Source organism: Magallana gigas, chromosome 1, assembly GCF_963853765.1.
Source record: "Magallana gigas chromosome 1, xbMagGiga1.1, whole genome shotgun sequence".
Taxonomy (NCBI): Eukaryota; Metazoa; Mollusca; class Bivalvia; order Ostreida; family Ostreidae; genus Magallana; species Magallana gigas.
This window is the reverse complement of record NC_088853.1, coordinates 30,239,313-30,262,302: the sequence shown is the minus strand read 5'-3', so window position 1 is coordinate 30,262,302 and position 22,990 is coordinate 30,239,313. Positions and strand designations below refer to the sequence as shown.

The following is a 22,990-nucleotide window of genomic DNA, read 5'->3' as shown; positions in this document are numbered from 1 at the left end:
GATCTATCATAGTTCTGAGATCTTATTTATTCTTTGTTTTTAAAAAAGAAGGCTATCTGAGATATATGAGATGTCTCACCGGAAGTAGAACTTTTTTTTACCATGTGTAGATGACTTTTTGTATTTCTATAGCTGAAATGTTACTTCAATGCTAAATAACCAAAATATTTTTAAAAATATCAAAATTGGGTGTACTTCCTGTGAAGACCGGAAGTTACGCCGGATGAAATAAAATAGTGTTAACACGTGTCGATACATAGGTCTATAATCCTACAAAGTTTGGCTGTTGAAGCCGTTACCGTTTTTGAGATCTCGTCGATATAAGGTTTTTTGTCTCGGGACAGGAAACGGACAAACGGAAGTGCTTAATGAAATTTAAATTTTTTATATCTTGTTACTTTCCTATTTTACATTATTATTCATCGAAGTAGCTAAAACTATCAAATTAAAACAGTTTAACGGATAAACAGTTTGATTTGTTTGAACTCTTCCGCTGTGGACCGGAAGTGACGGAAGACAAATGAAACTGTTTAAACACATCTTCAATCAAATGTCTATGTTTAGTAAAAGTTTCGTGTCTTGATCACGTACAGTACCTGAGAACTTGCGGGTACAAAATATGTTTTAAAAAAGCTTCCTGAGATAATCGAGATATCTCACCGGAAGTAGAATTTTTTTGTTTATTCAACATTGTATAGATGACATATGTAAGGATCTATACTAATATCTTTATTCTATGGAAAATAAATTAAATACGTAAAAACAAAAAAAATTGAAGAGCTTCCGGTGACGACCGGAAGTTACGCCGAACAAAACAAAAATGTTTAAACACATCTACAACTATAGGTCTATCATCCCTCGAAGTTTGGATGTTCAAATCTTTATCGTTTCTGAGATCTCGATGTGACAAGCTTTTTGTCGCGGGACAGGAAACGGACGACAGGAAATGAATTTTAAAAAAGTGAAAAAATCGCCTAGAGATATGATCATTTTCTATCAATCCTGAAAATTTCAAGTAAATCTATCCAACCATCTTTGAGATATCTTGTGGACAAAAACTGGGAAAAAAATAATAATAATAATAATAAACTAGACTCTTGTTGCTATAGCAACAAAAAGGTCTTCCGTTCCTCACATATATATCTGTACAAAAGATCCATTTCTGTTGTAAACAGAAAACGGATATAATTTATACTGTAAAGGAATTCCCAAGAAATAAACAAAACAAAAAGACAAAACGTCATTTTTGAGTACTTTCTGTGACGACCGGAAGTTACGCCGGATCATACAAAACATAGTAAACATATCTTCATACATTGCATTGTCTTTCCTCAAAGTTGGGATGTTCAAGTTTTTGTTAGTTATAATATCTCGTTGAGAAAAGGTTTTTGTCTCGGGACCGGAAACGAACGAACGGAAGTGATTAAGAAATTAAAAATACGTATTTTAGTACATTTACCTATGATACGTTATTGTTCATCGCATTGAGTAAAATGTTAAAAAAATTCTAATGTTAAAACAAAACAAAAAATCTTTTATTGCTTGAACACGTCGAGTGAAAACCGGAAGTGACGTACGACCAAATGGAACCCGTTCAACACATGTTCATTCAAATGTCCATTATCCATACAAGTTTTGTGTCTTGACCTCTCACTGTTTCTGAGATCTTGGGGTAGTTTGTTTTTTTAAAAGAAGGCTGAGATATTTGAGATGTCTCACCGGAAGTAGAACTTTTTTTGGTTTTTTTACCATGTGTGGATGACCGTCTGTATTTTTGTAACTAAAATGTTACTTCCATGCTAAATAACCAACATATTTTTTAAAAATCAGAATTTGGTGTACTTCCTGTGACGACCGGAAGTTACGCCGGTTAAAACAAAATAGTGTTAACACGTATCCATACACAGGTCTATAATTCTACAAAGTTTGGTTGTTGAAGTCGTTACCGTTTTTGAGATCTCTTCGATATAAGGTTTTTTGTCTCGGGACAGGAAACGGACAAACGGAAGTGCTTAATGAAATTTAAATTTTTTATATCTTGTTTAATTTCATATTTTTCATTGTTATTCATCAAAGTAGCTAAAACTATCAAAATAAAAACAGTTTAACGGATAAACAGTTTGATTTGTTTGAACTCTTCCGCTGTAGACCGGAAGTGACGGACGACAAAATGAAACTGTTTAAACACATCTTCAATCAAATGTCTATGATAAGTGAAAGTTTTGTGTCTTGATCACGTACAGTACCTGAGAACTTGCGGGTACAAAATATGTTTTAAAAAAGCTTCCTGAGATAATCAAGATATCTCACCGGAAGTAGAGCTTTTTTGTTTATTTAACATTGCATAGATGACGTTTGTTAGGATCTATACTAATATTCTTATTCTATGGAAAATAAATTAAATACGTAAAAACAAAAATTGTTGAAGAGCTTCCGGTGACAACCGGAAGTTACGACGAACAAAACAAAAGTGTTTAAACACATCTACAACTATAGGTCTATCATCCCTCAAAGTTTGGATGTTCAAATCTTTATCGTTTCAGAGATCTCGATGTGACAAGCTTTTTGTCGCGGGACAGGAAACAGACGACAGGAAGTCGATTTTGAAAAAATGAAAAAAATGCCTCGAGATACGATCATTTTCTATCACTCCTGAAAACTTGAAGTAAATCGATCCAGCCATCTCTGAGATATCTTGTGGACAAAAAATGGGAAAAAAATAATAATAACTAGACTCTTGTTGCTATAGCAACAAAAAGGTCTTCCGTTCCTCATGTATTAATCTGTAAAAAAAGTCAATTTCTCTTGTAAACAGAAAATGGATATAACATATACTGTAAAGGAATTCCAAAGAAATTAAAAAAAACCCCACAAAATGTCAATTTTTGAGTACTTTCTGTGACGACCGGAAGTTACGCCGGATCATACAGAACATAGTAAACATATCTTCATACATTGTTTTGTCTTTCCTCAAAGTTTTGATGTTCAAGTTTTTGTAAGTTATAATATCTCTTTGAAAAAAGGTTTTAGTCTCGGTACCGGAAACGAAGAAACGGAAGTGATTTAAGAAATTAAAAGTAGATATTTTAGTACATTTACCTACGGTACGTTTCTGTTCATCAAATTAAGTAAAATATTAAAACAAATCTAAAGTTAAAAAAAAAACTTCTATTCCTTGAACGCTTCAAGTGAGAACCGGTAATGACGTACGACCAAATGAAACCCGTTAAACACATGTTCAATCAAATGTTAATTATACATATAAATTTTGTTTCTTGATCTCTCAAAGTTTCTCAGATCTTGTGGGTACTTTGTTTTTTTTTTTAAAAAAGGCTGCCTGAGATATTTGAGATGTCTCACCGGAAGTAGAACTTTTTCTTGTTTATTTATAATGTGTATATGACCTTTTGTATTTCTATAGCTTAAATGTTACTTCCATGCTAATTAACCAAATATATTTAAAAAATCAAATTTGGGTGTACTTCCTGTGACGACCGGAAGTTACGCCGGAGAAAACAAACTAATGTGAACCCATGTACATACATAGATCTATCATCCCACAATGTTTGGTTGTTCAAATTGTTACCGTTTTTAAGATCTTGTCGAAATAAGGTTTTTTTGTCTCGGGACAGGAAACGGACAAACGGAAGTGCGCAATGTAAATTGTATTAATTATTTCTTGTATACTTGCCTTTTGTACATAATTGTTAATTAAAAAAACTTAAAATATCAAAAGAAAACAGTTAAACTTATAAACAGCTTGATTTTTTTGAACTCTTCCTGTGTGGACCGGAAGTGACGGAAGACAAAATGAAACCGGTTAAACATATCTTCAATTAAATGTCTATCATTCATGAAAGTTTCATGATTTGATCATTTATAGTTTCTGGGATCTCGCGGGTACAAAATGTGTTTTAAAAAAGTTACCTGAGATAATTGAGATATCTCACCGGAAGTAGAATTTTTTTGTTGATATAACATCGCATAGATAACTTATGTATAGAATTATAGTTTTATGTTTATTCAACGGAAAAGAAATTCAATGCGTAAAAATGATTATTTTTGAAGTGCTTCCGGTGACGACCGGAAGTTACGACGAACAAAACAAAATAATTTAAACACATCTACAACTATAGGTCTATCATCCAACAAAGTCTGGGTGTTCAAAACTTTACCGTTTTTGAGATCTCAAGGTGACAAGCTTTTTCAATGCGGGACAGGAAACGGACGATCGGAAATGAATTTTGAAAAAATGAAAAAAACGCCTAGAGATATTATCATTGTCTTTCATTCCAGAAAATTTCAAAAAAATCTATCCTGCCATCTCCGAGAAATCTTGTGGACAAAAAAATGGAAAAAAAAAAATAATAATAAAAAACCTAACAATCACTATAAGGTCTTCCGTTGGAAACGGAAGACCTTAAAAAACACTAGACTCTTGTTGCTATAGCAACAAAAAGGTCTTCCGTTCCTCATGTATTAATCTGTACAAAAAGTCAATTTCTCTTGTAAACAGAAAATGGATATAACATATACTGTAAAGGAATTCCAAAGAAATAAAAAAAAAAACCACAAAATGTCAATTTTTGAGTACTTTCTGTGACGACCGGAAGTTACGCCGGATCATACAGAACATAGTAAACATATCTTCATACATTGTTTTGTCTTTCCTCGAAGTTTTGATGTTCAAGTTTTTGTAAGTTATAATATCTCTTTGAAAAAAGGTTTTTAGTCTCGGTACCGGAAACGAACAAACGGAAGTGATTTAAGAAATTAAAAGTAGATATTTTAGTACATTTACCTACGGTACGTTTCTGTTCATCAAATTAAATAAAAATTTAAAACAAATCTAAAGTTAAAAAAAAACTTCTATTCCTTGAACGCTTCAAGTGAGAACCGGAAATGACGTACGACCAAATGAAACCCGTTAAACACATGTTCAATCAAATGTTAATTATACATATAAATTTTGTTTCTTGATCTCTCAAAGTTTCTCAGATCTTGTGGGTACTTTGTTTTTTTTTTTAAAAAGGCTACCTGAGATATTTGAGATGTCTCACCGGAAGTAGAACTTTTTGTTGTTTATTTATAATGTGTATATGACCTTTTGTATTTCTATAGCTTAAATGTTACTTCCATGCTAATTAACCAAATATTTTTAAAAAATCAAAATTGGGTGTACTTCCTGTGACGACCGGAAGTTACGCCGGATAAAACAAACTAATGTGAACCCATGTACATACATAGATCTATCATCCCACAATGTTTGGTTGTTCAAATTGTTACCGTTTTTAAGATCTTGTCGAAATAAAGTTTTTTGTCTCGGGACAGGAAACGGACAAACGGAAGTGCGCAATGTAAATTGTATTAAATATTTCTTGTATACTTGCCTTTTGTACATAATTGTTAATTAAAAAAACTTAAAATATCAAAAGAAAACAGTTAAACTTATAAACAGCTTGATTTTTTTGAACTCTTCCTGTGTGGACCGGAAGTGACGGAAGACAAAATGAAACCGGTTAAACATATCTTCAATCAAATGTCTATCATTCATGAAAGTTTCATGATTTGATCATTTATAGTTTCTGGGATCTCGCGGGTACAAAATGTGTTTTAAAAAAGCTACCTGAGATAATTGAGATATCTCACCGGAAGTAGAATTTTTTTGTTGATATAACATCGCATAGATAACTTATGTATAGAATTATAGTTTCATGTTTATTCAACGGAAAAGAAATTCAATGCGTAAAAATGATTATTTTTGAAGTGCTTCCGGTGACGACCGGAAGTCACGACGAACAAAACAAAATAGTTTAAGCACATCTACAACTATAGGTCTATCATCCCTCAAAGATTGGGTGTTCAAAACTTTACCTTTTTGAGATCTCGAGGTGACAAGCTTTTTCAATGCGGGACAGGAAACGGACGATCGGAAATGAATTTTGAAAAATTGAAAAAAACGCCTAGAGATATTATCATTGTCTTTCATTCCAGAAAATTTCAAAAAAATCTATCCTGCCATCTCCGAGAAATCTTGTGGACAAAAAAAGGAAAAAAAAAATAATAATAATAAACTAGACTCTTGTTGCTATAGCAACAAAAAGGTCTTCCGTTCCTCATGCATTAATCTGCACAAAAAATCCAGTTATCTTGTAAACAGAAAATGGATACATGTACATTTTGTCTTTCCTCAAAGTTTGGATGTTCAAGTTTTCGTTAGTTATAATATCTCGTTGAAAAAAGGTTTTGATCTAGGGACCGGAAACGAACAAACGGAAGTGATTTAAGAAACGGAAAGTAGATATGTTAGTTCATTTACCTACGTACGTTACTGTTCATCACATTGAGTAAAATGTTTTTAAAAAAGTTAAAAGTTTTAAAAAAAGTTCTATTGCTTTTGAACATTTCAAGTATTAACCGGAAGTGACGTAGGACCCAATGAAACCCGTTAAACACATGTTCAATCAATGTCCATTATCTATATAAATCTTGATCTATCACAGTTTCTTGTGGATACTTTGTTTTTAAAAAAGAAAGCTACCTGAGATATTTTAGATGTCTCACCGGAAGTAGATCTTTTTTTACCATGTGTAGATGACTTTTTGTATTTCCATAGCTAAAATGTTACTTCAATGTTAAATAACCAAAATATTTTTAAAAACCAAAATTGGGTGTACTTCCTGTGACGACCGGAAGTTACGCCGGATAAAACAAAATAGTGTTAACACATGTACATACATAGGTCTATCATCCCACAAAGTTTGGTTGTTCAAGTCGTTACTGTTTTTGAGATCTCGTCGAAATCAAGTTTTTGGTCTCTGGACAGGAAACGGGCAAACGGCAGTGTTCAATGTAAATTGTATTAAATATTTCTTGTAAACTTGCCTTTTGTACATTATTTTTCATTTATCTAACTAAAACATATCAAAGGAAAACAGTTAAACTGATAAACAGCTCGATTTTTTTAACTCTTCCGGTATGGACCGGAAGTGACGGAAGACAAAATGAAACCGGTTAAACACATCTTCAATCAAATGTCTATCATCCATGAAAGTTTCGTGTCTTGATCGCTTATAGTTTCTGAGATCTCGCGGGTACAAAATGTGTTTTAAAAAAGCTACCTGAGATAATTGAGATATCTCACCGGAAATAGAAATTTTTTGGTGATATTACATCGAAGAGATTCCCTATGTATAGATTTATTCTTATATATTTATTCTATTGACAAAAAATTTGATGCGTAAAAAAAATTATTTTTTAAGTGCTTCCGGTGACAACTGGAAGTTATGACGAACAAAACAAAAGTGTTTAAACACATCTACAGCTAAAGGTCTATCATCCCACAAAGTTTGAATGTTTAAGTCTTTACCGTTTTTTAGATCTCGAGGTGACAAGCTTTTTGTCGCGGGACAGGAAACGGACGACCGGAAGTGAATTTAGAACATTTTTAATTAAAATCCTCTAGATCTTTTTATTTTCTGTCATTCCTGAAAATTTTATAAAAATTCATCAATACATCTCTGAGAAATTCACGAGAGAAAAAGGGGAAAAAATAATAATAATAAGAAAGAAAGAAAAAACCTAACAATCACTATAAGGTCTTCCGTTGGAAACGGAAGACCTTAAAAACCTTACAATCACTATAAGGTCTTCCGTTGGAAACGGAAGACCTTAACTAGACTCTTGTTGCAAAAGCAACAAAAAGGTATTCCGTTTTGATATACATGTGTCAATTTAACTGTAAGACATTGCTTCTCTCAGATAGAAAAAAAAGTGGATATCATAATTATTGTGAATGATATATCCAGACGTTACTTACATGTAAAACAACGAAAATGAAAAAGAAATCAATTTTTGAAGTACTTTCTGTGACGACCGGAAGTAACGCCGAACTAAACATAAATGTTAACCATTTGAAGAATCATAAGTCAATCTTTCCTCAAAGTTTGGTTGTTCACGTCTCTGCCAAATTTAAGATCTCTTTGAAACAATTTTTTATGTCTCGGGACCGGAAACGGACAAACGGAAGTGATTAATAATAACAAAAGCTAAAATTTCTCGTACATTTGCTTAGCGTTGATTACTGTTTATCAGGCTAGATGAAACACCCAAGAAAGGCATTAAACTTGTTAAAAACATGATTTGTTTGAACCCTTCCGGTAAGAACCGGAAGTGTAAGTTGACAAAAATAAACCCATTTAACACATCCCGAATCAAATTTTTATCAATCATGTAAGCTTCGTTTCTCAATCACTTATAGTGACAAAAATTTCGCGAACATCAAATTTGTAAAAAGGAAAGCTACATAGAGATATTTGAGATATCTCAACGGAAGTAAAATTTATTTGCTTATTTAACATTATATAGATTACATATGTAAGATTGTATACGGATATTTTCATTTCATGTAAATTGAAAAAAAAAAGAAAAAAAATTTTGAAGTGCTTCCGGTGACGACCGGAAGTTACGCCAAACAAAACAAAATAGTGTATACTCATGTACATACATAGGTCTATCATCCCACATAGTTTGATTGTTCAAGTTGTCACCGTTTTTGAGATCTCTAGGAAACAAGGTTTTTTGTCTCGGGACAGGAAACGGACAAACGGAAGAGTTCAATGAAAATAAAAGTTAGTATTTCTTAACCATTACACAACAGAACTTTATTGCTTATCAACTTATCTTATATTGTCAAACAAAAACAGTTTCACTCTTAAACAACTTGAATTGTTTGAACTCTTCTGGTGTTGACCGGAAGTGACGGTTCACAAAATGAGAGCGGTTAAACACATCTTCTATCAAATGTCTATCAGCCATGTAAGTTTCGTGTCTTGGTCGATTACAGTTTATGTGATCTTGCTGTCATGATATTTGTTTTAAAAACACTACCTGAGATATTTGAGATGTCTCACCGGAAGTAATTTTTTTTTGTTTATTAATCATCGGATAGATGACTTATGGAAGTGTGTATACTTATATTTCAATTCTGTGTTAAACAAACAAAATGCGTAAAAATGTAATTTTTGAAGTGCTTCCGGTGACGACCGGAAGTTACGACGAACAAAACAAAATAGTTTAAACACATCTACAACTATAGGTCTATCATCCCTCAAAGTTTGGAGGTTCAAGTCATTATCGTTTTTGAGATCTCATTGTCCATAGCTTTTTGTCGCGGGACAGGAAACGGACGACAGGAAGTGAATTTTGAAAAAATGAAAAAAACCCTAGAGATATTATCATTCTCTATCAGTCCTTAAAAATTTCAAGAAAATCCATCCAGCCATCTCTGAGAAATCTTGTGGATAAAAAAGGGGAAAAAATAATAATAACTAGACTCTTGTTGCTATAGCAACAAAAAGGTCTTCCGTTCCTTATGTATTAATCTGTACAAAAAGTCCATTTCTCTTGTAAACAGAAAATGGATATAACATATACTGTAAAGGAATTCCAAAGAAATAAAAAAAGAAGAAGACAAAATGTCAATTTTTGAGTACTTTCTGTGACGACCGGAAGTTACGCCGGATCATTTAGAACATAGTGAACATATGTTGATACATTGTTTTGTCTTTTTTCGAAGTTTTGATGTTCAAGTTTTTGTAAGTTATAATATCTCTTTGAAAAAAGGTTTTTAGTCTCGGTACCGGAAACGAACAAACGGAAGTGATTTAAGAAATTAAAAGAAGATGTTTTAGTACATTTACCTTCGGTAAGTTTATATCAAAACAATATTAAAACATTAAAAAATAATAAAACAATATTAAAACAAATCTAAAGTTAAAAAAAAACTTCTATTCTTTGAACGTTCAAGTGAGAACCGGAAATGACGTACGACCAAATGAAACCCGTTAAACACATGTTCAATCAAATGTTAATTATACATATAAATTTTGTCTCTTGATCTCTCGCAGTTTCTGAGATCTTGTGGGTACTTTGTTTTTTAAAAAGAAGGCTACCTGAGATATTTGAGATGTCTCACCGGAAGTAGAACTTTTTGTTGTTTATTTATAATGTGTATATGACCTTTTGTATTTCTAAAGCTTAAATGTTACTTCCATGCTTATTAACCAAATATTTTAAAAAAATCAAAATTGGGTGTACTTCCTGTGACGACCGGAAGTTACGCCGGATAAAACAAACTAAAGTGAACCTATGTACATACATAGATCTATCATCCCACAATGTTCGGTTATTCAAATTGTTACCGTTTTTAAGATCTCGACGAAATAAGGTTTTCTGTCTCGGGACAGGAAACGGACAAACGGAAGTGCTCAGTCTAAATTGTATTAAATACTTCTTGTATACTTGCCTTTTGTACGTAATTGATAATTAAAAATACTTAAAATATCTAAGGAAAACAGTTCAACTGATAAACAGCTCGATTTGTTTGAACTCTTCCTGTGTGGACTGGAAGTGACGGAAGACCAAATGAAACCAGTTAAACACATCTTCAATCAAATGTCTATCATTCATGAAAGTTTCATGATTTGATCATTTATAGTTTTTGAGATCTCGCGGGTACAAAATGTGTTTTAAAAAAGCTACCTGAGATAATTGAGATATCTCACCGGAAGTAGAATTTTTTTGTTGATATTACATCGCATAGGTAACTTATTTATAGAATTATAGTTTTATGTTTATTCTATGGAAAAGAAATTTAATGCGTAGAAATCATAATTTTTGAAGTGCTTCCGGTGACGACCGGAAGTTACGACGAACAAAAAAAAATAGTTTAAACACATCTACAGCTATAGGTCTATCATCCATCAAAGTTTGGGTGTTCAAAACTTTACCGTTTTTGAGATCTCGAGGTGACAAGCTTTTTCAACGCGGGACAGGAAATGCACGACCGGAAATGAATTTTGGCAAAATGAAAAAAACGCCTGGAGATATTATCATTGTCTTTCATTCCAGAAAATTTCAAAAATATCTATCCAGCCATCTCCGAGAAATCTTGTGGACAAAAAAAGGAAAAAAAAAATAATAATAAAAAACCTTACAATCACTATAAGGTCTTCCGTTGGAAACGGAAGACCTTAAAAACATTACAATCACTAGAAGGTCTTCCGTTGTAACGGAAGACCTTAAAAACATTACAATCACTAGAAGGTCTTCCGTTGTAACGGAAGACCTTAATAAGAAACATTACAATCACTATAAGGTCTTCCGTTGGAAACGGAAGACCTTAATAATAATACATAAGTTGAAAATGAATATGACAAGCAGTCATATAGTATCTTTTGCATTAGTAGACAAAATAGATTTTAAGGCTTTCTTAAATGTTTCTTTAGAATTTATTTACTTGACCTCCAAAAGCAATGCATTCCAGTCTTCGATAGCACTGTAGAAAAAACATGAAAATTCTTTACCTTAAATCTTAGGTATAATAAAATTCTTATTATTTGCTTGTGATATTGTTATTCAAAATATCATTAAGATAAGCTGGTACATTGCCACGGTAAATATTAAAAACATGGTTGAATATTAATTGGGCAATTCGATCTTCTACTCTGAACATATTTAAATAATCTAAGATGCTACCAGAGATACTGTCTCTTGGACCCATGTTTAAAACGAATCTTACGACTACTACTACTACTACTACTACTACTACTACTACTACTACTTACTACTATCTTACTACTTACTACATATGTTTTTTTCTTGTTCTTGGTTTGTATTTTCAAATAGTTTTTTTATCAAATTACTGTAAAACCACATATTTTCGTTGGGTCAAAATTTCGTGTTTTTTAAACCAAATAAAATTCCGTTGGCATTTAATTTCGTTATATCTTTATCTCTTTGTATTTATTAATACTTTGGTTAAAAATTCGTCATGGATTTAATTTCGTTGAATTATACTGCCAACGAAAATAACGAAATTAAATCCTCAACGAATATTTCTGCTTCTACAGTAAATCATTTATATTTTTAAGCTCATAATATTGTATTGAGACAAAAATGATACAATATTTTGATATTTTAAATGCTCAATATCTTAGATCGCAAATATGTTTTGACAAAGAAATATAATCATGTGTCACTGTTATAAAGAATAGATTTTATATTGATTAGTATCGCATCTAAAACATTTTCTAAAATAAATTCAGAGTGTGAGACTGGAAAGTACGGGGTTAACTGTTCAAAGAGCTGTGGTAATTGTCTCAATCAATCCCAGTGCCACAATGTCGACGGATCCTGCTATGAAGGATGCTCTGCTGGATACAAGGGGCCCCTTTGTACTGAACGTAAATACAATTTTTTTTTACACGAAATACATTCTTATATCATTTGACTGTTCTTAACTATTTACTTTGGGTGCACGTGGTTTTTTTTTGACTCCACTTGTTTAATACTACATGATAACCGATGTCTTATGTTTTGTCATTGAAATATGTATTGGAAGAATACCAAGCCTAATCAATCTTGCCCAAGATCAAAAAATGCGAGAAATATTTCAACTGCTATATCACGCATAACCAAATCACATAATATTATGGTACACGTATATTATTAAACATTTTTCTACAAAAGTATAAACATATTGAAAAAAACTTGTTCATGTTACTGTTAGATGGTTTAAAAAATATAAACGGTTATTTTAAGTAATAGCATATTATACCGGCAGGACTTACAAATGCTGTTAATCATCATTACAAATTATTCGTTCGCGTTTCAAATGGTAATTTTTAAGTAATTTCAACAATTTTGCAAAAACGATAGCTCATTGGCACAATTGTGTTTGCCGAAAAAAGTTGACCTAACTTTAGTGCAGATTCGTTTTAACCTAGCAAAAACAACTCGTTTCCACTACGAATTAATTTCTCACTTCTTTTTTTCACAGCTAGAAAAAATTCCCATAAATTAAGAAAAAATGCCAACAAAAGAGAGGTCATTCTTTGGAAGTACTGGTGACTTAAATAACTTGAATTTCGGGGGCCTTGCTTAATCTATTGGGAAATGGCTTTCATGTCTGTTTAAATGATGATAGGGTAGATAATTCAGAAAGAGTGAAAAAATGGTGGGTTAGTTTAAAACTCTTTATCTCAAAAGAGAAAAAGAACATCATATTATGTCCTAACTTTATCATTCCATGTAGGTTTTTTATAAATAGTTTTGTTTAATAGATTGTTTAAATAGCTCCAGTGATCAAAAGGTTGTTCACCAGGGGTTCAAAGTCTACAATAGAAAATAAGTAGAAAACGCCATAAAACTTTTTCATCAAAATTCATGTTTCTTCTGAGGAACAAAAAAATTGTTGTCCAAATATTTAAGAATATAGTTAGTATACCAAATTACTGCTTTTATCACTGTTGGTCTGTCACAATTAGGCGGGGGATATAGAATCGCATTAAAGACATTTAAATAAATCGAATATCTTTACGTGTAACTTATTTTAAGTTTCAGTACTAATGAGGATGTTTCAAACGCTATACAGTTGGGATTACAGAGTGCAACCTTATTTTGCAGGGGGGGGGGGGGTGAGGGAAGGCATAAAATTGCTAATAAGGTTTTACCTTACCTAATGCCTAATGAACGTTTAATGTTCTTACTTCGTTTGATATTTAAAGGTTAAAAAAAAGTGATAAAGCAGACTCATATCGGAATATTACGGTCAAATTAACGTCTAACGTCGGTACGAAGATCCGCAATTGCATGAAAAAGCAGTGGAATCCGAAAGTGAAAAAAAGCAAAAATGCCATGAAATCTTAATATGTTCATTACAGCTGATTATTTGCCTTACAAACTTCTAAAAAAATTATGTCAGCTTACTCATTTACATTGTAGTATTATAATTTAGGACAATAATTTAAAAATGGGTGTGAAATAATACTTTTACCGCCTGAAAAGTTATAAAACGTTTTAGTTCAACATCAATTTGAGAATGTTTGGGTAAACACAATTAGAAATATTCTTATTTAAAGTGTCACTATTCATAAAGTTTACAACATAACCTCTATCCTTTCGTGTATCTAGCATCCAGTACATTGCATTTTACATTCATGATCCTATCCATTCTACTTCATCATATTTTAACTTAAGAATGGAATTTTAAAAAAAAAACGAAAAAGTGTTTATGTAATATTGTTGATCTGTCTAGGATTGATAGAAAAATATAAAACATGGTTGTGTGTATGTACTGCCATTTATTTTTGCTAATAAGAAAAATAGGCAATAAGGGGAGGTCTTCAAACAGTCATAATATCAATAACCAGACATTGAATGTAAGTTATAAAAGGTTGAGCAAATGACCTCCCCCATATTAATCAAAGATGTATACAATATTAACATGTACCAAATATACATGCAACAAAAATATTGTTGAACAAAAACAGCATTTCACACCAACAGCAACATACATGTGTAATACATTGCAAAATAAATCCCCAACTACAAAGGTGATGAAGGGGAAGGAGGGTGGGTTGACTGCGGGTATTTACAAACTTGTTGACAGCTGACAGTTAAAGTGACGTAGTCAAAACATCGCGCGACTAAATGCCGCACTCTGATTGGCTAATGTAGACAAAAAGGAAGATCAGCTAAATACTCAAAAGTACTCAAAAATTAGAATTACAATTATATTATGACTAGACTACTATTTTTGGTACTAGCATAAAAATAACATATCACAATTTACATAAATGCTATTATTTACAATAATGCTGTATGATAATATTTTTTAATTCAGTTAATTGGATTGCCATTATCAGATAACGATTTTTTAATCTGTATATGATATTTCTGTGGTTTTCTTTTCTTCCACTTTGCAGTATGCGAACAAGCGTTTTATGGTATAAACTGTTCACAAAAATGCAATACAATATGCATCACTTGCGACCACGTGACCGGTTATTGCATCGAATTCAATCCGGTACTGTACTCTTTATGTAATTATCTTTAATTATTACATATATACATTTTAATCTCCTAAATTTCTCGCTTTAAATAAAAACGAGCATAACGCATTTATCCTAGATTAAAAGTTCATCTCGTTAATGTTAGTAACTGTGATGTCCAAAATGTAAGATTACCAAATGACACATTGTGGTAGAAAGAACTGCGAACGCTAACGCCCATTTCCCGCCTACATTTTACATCCAAATATTTCGGAATTTCTGTCAAATATTCAAAAACTAAGTTTTCTACTAAAAAGTATAATCAAATCCTAATCCATTTATATCAAAATAAAATTTGTAATCAAATAAACAAAAGTTTTGCTTACGCGGGGTCTTAAAAAAAAATCATTGAAATCGGTCTCTATGAGTGAGGAAAATATTTTTTAGCGGCTAATATGTGCATAAAACTTAATTATAACATATTTACGATATATATTAAAGTAAAATTTTATTTTAATTCATATCTGTTAATCATTTTTCGAAAATTTACAAAGCAAAATTCTTGTTTTGGAATGTATTTCGATCTGTAGACATATGTTCCCCCCCGTGAAACAACAAACCCTTTGGTAAAAATATGCTAAATAACATTAATTAAATCCCCTCAAAAGGAATTTTTGTTTCACGGGGGGGAAAGATGTTTTGAAAAACATTTCCGTTTTCCGTTATTTTCTATTATGAAATGAGCTATTTTAACCCAAAATACAAAGTTATCTCTCTTTGTTTGACCAAATCATTTATAAATGATGAAAATATACATAAATGTTTACATTATAATAAAAAAATAACTTTGATTAGACAACTTTCAAAAAATAACTTTTAGTTAGGCGGCTAGACAATGCTATCGTTCGCAGTCCTTTGATGGCTTTATAGGATGATACAATGTATATGTTATTCGATAAGCACTGTATGCATTAAGAGCTGTACGATATAAATAATGTAAAGACAAATACATTTTTTGGCAGTTGTTATTTTAAAAATCAGGATAAAGCTACAACAATAAATACTAATCTTTTTTTAATGTTATGTTTGTCCTGACCATTTCAAATTTTGTAGAGATGCCGGTACACGGATCTCCTTTATGTTATCCTGGGTGTGTTTTTTATTCAAGCTGTCCTTATAGCCGCCGCAATCGGGTATTTACTTTGATTATTTTTAACTAAGCCAAACATACCTACATTTAAACAAATTTTGATTTTTTAATTTTTTCTCTATTATCATTTATTGTTGCACATGGTGAGTAAAACAATGAGTTTCTGTTAATTTTAGGATTTCTTGCATGAAAATTCGGAGGCAGAGAAACACGAGGAACTCCGAAGTAGAACATCATGGAGGTCGTACGTGAGAATGTGTTTTAATCTCGACAGAAGCTAGCTAGACAATGAGAGTGACAGCTAGTATAAGTTGTCAGCCCTGTTAAAATTCAACTCACCCGGAACAAACAATTGACATTTGTTTATGTTTTTCATTTGCATGTAAAACATACAACTAATCTTTTTGCATGTTCAACATTAAAAAAATCTGGGGGTTTCTTTTATCGTTTCGTCATAAACTTTGTATTTTATTTCTTTAGTTCTTTTCTTATCATCCACATTTCTTTAAAGGGCTGGTAGTCCTAAATTATTTCGTAGCATATCTGGGGACTCTACCTCGCCATGCTCATATTTCGCTTCAAAGCAGTCTACGTGAATTAAACGCTGGTCTTGACTTTTGTTAAATGACTATACAAGGAAAGCGATAGTGTAAGTAAGATTCAATAAGTCAAAAAATCTTAAAACCCCGATCCCGATAGTATATACACTAGTCGGGCGCTCCTAGAAACAAATTTTTTCGTCCGTGCCAAAGGTTATGCGTTTTTCGGTTATTTCAAACACTGGTCACCATGTCAGTGTAAGTGTAATATATTCTGTTTGAAGGATGCTTTTTATGCTAAACATATTACTTCATATGGAAACGTTTGAATAATTAATCTTTCAAGTTTAATGTTCTTTTAGCTGTGTCAACAAAAACGTCGTCTCTATCACATAGTTGATATAAAATCAAGGAATAACAAAAGTGTATCAAAAAAAAAGAAATAATACCACGCACACAAGAAAAAGAACGACAATAGAATGTGAGGATTAAGATACCAATATTGATGACAAAACATACAAGAAAAACCCATATGAAGATCACTATGTATTACTATATACACAATGAATCTACTGAAGATATTTATATAAGTAACTTATGGGATGTAATAGTGGAAAAATCGAAAAGCAAAAACGATGGTTTTTTAAAAAAAAAATATGCGGTAGGTTCTAGATGTACATGAGAATTCAGTCATCTAAAATTTGCGCTCGTCAAATTATCATTTCATCGCTGAAATGATGTATTAAAAAAACTAAAAGACATTTGAAGTTAAAATAAATTAGATTTGTTACAGCTTCATATTATCAAAATCTATCAAAGAAAGTCGTCTTTTGATATTTCGGAATTGCTCGGCTTATATTTTAACCGGGTTTTCCAAAGGAAAAATCTGGTTATTGAAAGGTTAAAAAGTGCGGGCGCCTGCCAAAGGGGTTACCTTATTGAACAGATAACTGCTCCTACAGTTTCTACAAATAGGATGTTGTTCTTTTGCAGAACAATTAACATTATATTAGAGGCGCGCATATTGCTAGGATTTTGAATTCTGATAATTTAAAAAAAAAAATCTTTTAAGCTTTAAAGCTTTTGAACTTCGTCATTTTTGGCAAAATATTGCATATAGGGCACCCTTAGGATAAGGATTACTCCTCCTGCGGTTTTCAAGACAGGAGGTTGTTCTTTGGCAGATCAGTTGGTGTGTGTATTGCTAGAGGTTTGATTTCTGTTGATTTATTAATAAAAATACAACCCGTTCAGCTTAGTCATTTTTGGCAAAGTATTGAATATAGAGTACCCCATTTCTCGTAATAGGTTCATGTAGTGTCCATTAATTCACGTTTTCACAAATGAATTATACATACTGTTCACACAAAAGAGACCCGTTTTGCTGTCTTATAGACAGCTTTTCTCTTTTTGCGGGCCGCAAGTAGGCGGTCCGTTATTTGATATGCATTTAGATATTGTACCTGCGTTTTGCAGGATAAATTTTCTTTCATAGAATTAATATTATGTTTAGTTTTATGCATTTAAAGTAAATCTGCATGTAGAAATATGTTTTATGCCTTTTAAAATATTGCATATTTTTATTTTACTCGTAAATGTAAAGTAGGTCATACACTGTCATGTTAATAAACTATTTTGAAAATTTCTAAGTGTTTCATTCTTGTCAAAACAATGTATAGGGATTAATATACGGGACATAACTAATGACATAAAATTTTAAATAAATGATATATTTAATTTCTTCACCTGCGTTAAATAAAATGACTTTATGTGTGTATTTATTATATTTTCATTTGAAATGTGGTAGAAAAATTTCATGAAATGACATATCAATTATTTACGCAAAAATATGAAAGAACTGAGAATTTAAACGGACCCGAAAACTGAGCTAACCTGATTTATTTTAATTCTTTTGAGAACCTCGTGCAATTAAATAACCATGATTATCTTCACAAACTAAAGTGTAATTAAGATTTATAATTCCATTTAGGAAAAAAATAATACGGCATGTTTTTACCTATAAGATTATGCAGATTCTACGGGATGAGCATGATTTTACATCCCTTTAAAATAATCTATTTCTATTTTATTATGTGGTCCTTTGAAATTATATAAACTAATGCATTAAGTTTTAATTCAATACAATGCAACAAAAAATCTAAATGGTTTGAAAAAGGTGATTTCTTTTAAAAGATTGCAATTGAATTCACTTAAATATCCGCTAGAAAACATTTTCCTAAAAATTAGTTTCTAATCAACAAAAAATAGTCAATTAAAAAAAAAAAACTTGAAGCTAAAGATAAGAAAAAATACATATTAACACGATTATGTTGGTAAATTTTGTGCTCTCTAAATATGACCGCATACCTTTTTATATGACTTTTTGTGTGTTCATTTCAGTTATTATTTATATTAGTTGTTAGTCTTTTTAAAAACGATTTAATACATTCATTAGATTTTCTTGTTAATGCGGAACAATTTCATCTTTTTACTTTATAAACACGCATTGCACCGTAAACTGACAATGAATGTGATATATTATGAGATGAACAGGTTTCGGGAATCAACTTAACAAATCAATTTTTCCTATAAATAATATTGTTATCTTACTATATATAAACTTGTTGTTCCTTTAAAGAATTGAATCACAACGTGTTATATCAGTTTTCACAAGTCGTGCTAGCTATGCTTTACAATAAATGCAAGGAGATAATTATTTCGCATCAAAAACAATGTGGTCAACTGTACATGTTATTAAATTCAGTTATAAAAAATGAAATGCAAACTATGTTTATGTGTATGAACACATTTTCTCTTTTTGTGTATATAAGTTTAAGTCGTGGTTTCCTGTGTATAGTGATTAACAAACCCAAGGTAGAAAACGACGTGCCCTTGGGGGTTTTCACACCTTATTAAGACAAAAGAAACACTCGAAATTGATTAGGTATGGCTTGTTGTAACCCTACAACACCGCTCATTTTTTACTCTTACGAGAGAGAGCGAGAGAAAGAGAGAAAGAAAGAGAGAGAGAGAATATGTGTAAAATTATTACATGTTTATTATTATAATTGAATATACATTCTTTTAAAACATACTAATATTAAATATTCATAACATTGGTATTCAAATAAGAGTAATATACATTGTAATTGAATTAAACATGCAATCTTAGACTTGAGTCCACGTGCTGCACCTCAAATCAGCCCGCGAGTTGCACCACGTAATCCTTTTGTTATAAAGTTAATAGGTTTCGTTTTATTTAATTTGAAAACTCTCTCTCTCTTGTTTAGTTAATATTGGAGGAGGGTTTTTTTTATGCAGGTACAATTTTTGATGGTCAATCATATGTGAAATGAAATCAATACATCAGACTTGATCAGTAAATAATGAAGGCGAGAAATACTTAAACGAACTTAACATAAAATCACATTAACGGTAATTTACTTGAAAGGGTTCTTTACACGTATAAGACTTGATTTGGACATATTTTATTGTATAATTACCCAAGAGGATTGGAAACAAGTTCTTACAATTTACGTGTTCCTCTCCTAATGATAATACATACAACATACACAATTATCATTTTTTGTTACATGTTACTTACAGATATTAACTTAATAATAGTAATATTCATAAATATGCATTTACAAAGTATTTGCAAATATATAATAAAAAGTATTGACATACAGTTTAAAATAGCATAAAGAAGAACAATTAGTTCTGAAATCTTCCAGACTCTTTAATAAAGTTTTGAACTGCTGAAAAAATAAAGCAGTTTGTATTATAAGACAGACTGTCACTACCCCAAAGAAGCAAATGTGAATTAATTAAGATTGTTTCTTCAAGCCTATGAAAAAGTAGTTCAAATAGATTGTTTCTAGCATTTACATAATTCTTTCACACAAAGAAAAATGATTAACATCCTCCTTTTGACCACAAATACAATTAGGTGATTCAATAATGTTTCTTCTGTACAGATCATAATTCAAAATACAACTGTGTCTCAATTTGGTATGCCAAATATTGATAGTGCGTTTACCGAATGAAAAATATTTCGGAGGTTGAAGAATACTTTCAGAAATATTTTTCTTGAATATGTTGAGAGACGTTGCTTCCCTATCTTCTAAATTGAGAGAATCCCATTGCCGAATAGTGTCGGGTACAAACGTTTGTTTATCAAGTTCTAATCTGCTGATTGGAACAGTATAATTTCAACTGTTTCTTGTGTGATATTTTGAAACATTTATGGTTACAGGAGGAAGAATGTTGCTCAAGTACACAGGTACTTGATTCAGGGTTGGCCGGGAAATACCAGTGCTGGGATTTGCCAGTGGTAAATACCGGTATTTCCCGTCCCGGTAAATACTACTGATTTTCATTAAACTGGGAAATACTGGGAAATACAAATTTATAATCTTTATTTCTTTAATTTGCTCAATGTAAATTGTATGTTTAGGATATAAGATTGTAAAAATAAGCATCAAAACACAATTTAGCATACTTTGCTATTTCACTGTCAGTTTATGAATCTTAAATTCACCAGATCACATACTCCCAAAAACTTCTATTGCTGCTAGAATACAACTTTTAGACCAGCTTTTTGAACCCCAAGTTCAGTGTTTTACATATTAATAATTCAAAGCACAAATTAAACTGTTATAATTACTGTATGTGTTACAAGTAACAATTTAATAATCACACATGTTGTTTTAATAAATAATTGACTCTTGGCAGTTTTGTGCTCCTGTTTTGGGTAGATATATACTTTAAGTGGGGTTAATGGGCTTCTGAAGTGTGTTGCATACTGTGGTAGTGACACAAATCACACTTCATTTTCATAATTTTCTTAGCCCATTTTCACATACATCAAATAACCAGAAAATTAAACTTTTTATTCCACTTTTATGATAACTGTATAAATAAACATATATCTGACTTAAGTCTTTAAAAAACCAATTGTGTATGAATGAACCATGTTTGAAATATTGATAATTAAGAAGATAACCAGTGCATTACATGCCAGTCAAAACTTGTTAAAATCAAAGACAATTATAAAATTTCATTGCTGACAAGGTGTACTATTGTCTACGTCCCAACAGATTTGATTAAGACTAAGTATGAAGTACTATAATATGTAGTCATACTTTATTTCCCAGTATTTCCCCGGAAATACCAGTATTTCCCACCGTCCTGAGAAATATGAGTACTTTTTTGCCAACCCTGACTTGTATCAATTTTAAAGGAAGTGAACATGAAAAAATTATCAAGGGCTCAAATTTGTCTGTTTGATGTGTATAATGATATCTGAAAACCGTTTAGACAGAGCTTTCCTCAGTAAAAAGATATACCACTTAGAATAACTAATTCTTGCAATCCATGAGCGCTGCCATATTGTTAAAATCATTACCTCCCTGCTGGGTTATCTCTAAGCATCTAAGAGAGGGCAGCACTGATGCTGCCGTCAGTGAGACACATTGCATTTTTACACACGTTTAGTAACAGAGATAAAATGCAATGATCAAAATGTGAATGGAAACTTGAAAGGCCTCAATGTAAAGAGTTGTCATTTTAAACAGTGTTTATGGAGGAAGATTTTGGATCTCAGAATGATGCATTCCCACCAGCAGTTAATGTGACATGTAACTAGAATGGAATGTCCGTGGATCACTGTTATTGTGACCTATTTTTTCTTGCACTCGGGAATTTCTTGTTTATGAGTTTGAACATTATGTGTGCTACATATATGAGCACACAAGGTGCATTGCACAGCATCCTGACTTTTAAAAAGTATCTTAGTCCTTTTATTCTTCTGACAGCATAAACAGAACCGGCGTACATATCATCAAGATCTTATGTATAAAAAAAAAACAAATCAGAAAAATTTCCATGGCATTTAAATAAAAAGTAACGGTAAGAAACCCCACAAAGAAAATGAAAATGAAATTACAATTTTAATTTAAATTGAAATCTAAAAACAGCATTTTATTTATGTAAACACTGACTGCCACTTCTCCGTACAAACATCTGGAATGTGATGGTCTTATATTTCACAAATTAATTTATCTATTCATTTTTTGTACAAATTATTAATAGTTATCTGAGCTTCATTTATAGAAATGTACTAAATCCTTGTCTTCTCATGACAGTACAAAAAAATTTTTCTTCACATCAAGGGATATTTTTTCTTCATAATTTCTATCAACTCTGTACATAAACACTGGCTTAGTTCCAACATTGACCCAGTCATCAGCAGCAATGGGGCTTATCTACGTCAGAGAACAGATGCATGCTGGGGAATAATGGATTACCTCCATAAACCTATCACTGAGAGTGTTAAATTGATAAAATCTCTTGATAGAAATAAACAAAAAGGTAACAGACCTCATTTTTAAGTTTCAAAAGGCTTTTAAAATTTATTAAGCAACAATTATTTTTTTCATGTTCACTTCCCTTAAACATGGTTATTA

The 22,990-nt window shown here is 31.5% G+C and overlaps 1 protein-coding gene across 1 annotated transcript in view; it reads left to right on the top strand.

Moving 5' to 3' along the window:
* Positions 1 to 22,990, top strand: part of LOC136275811 (uncharacterized) — a 74,139-nt gene that overhangs the window by 44,023 nt on the left and 7,126 nt on the right. Inside the window, exons 5-8 of the mRNA XM_066085847.1 lie at positions 12,108 to 12,245; positions 14,769 to 14,869; positions 16,161 to 16,232; positions 20,779 to 20,856. Coding sequence (XP_065941919.1) covers positions 12,108 to 12,245; positions 14,769 to 14,869; positions 16,161 to 16,232; positions 20,779 to 20,856 — 389 coding nt within the window. The remainder of the gene's footprint in view (positions 1 to 12,107; positions 12,246 to 14,768; positions 14,870 to 16,160; positions 16,233 to 20,778; positions 20,857 to 22,990) is intronic.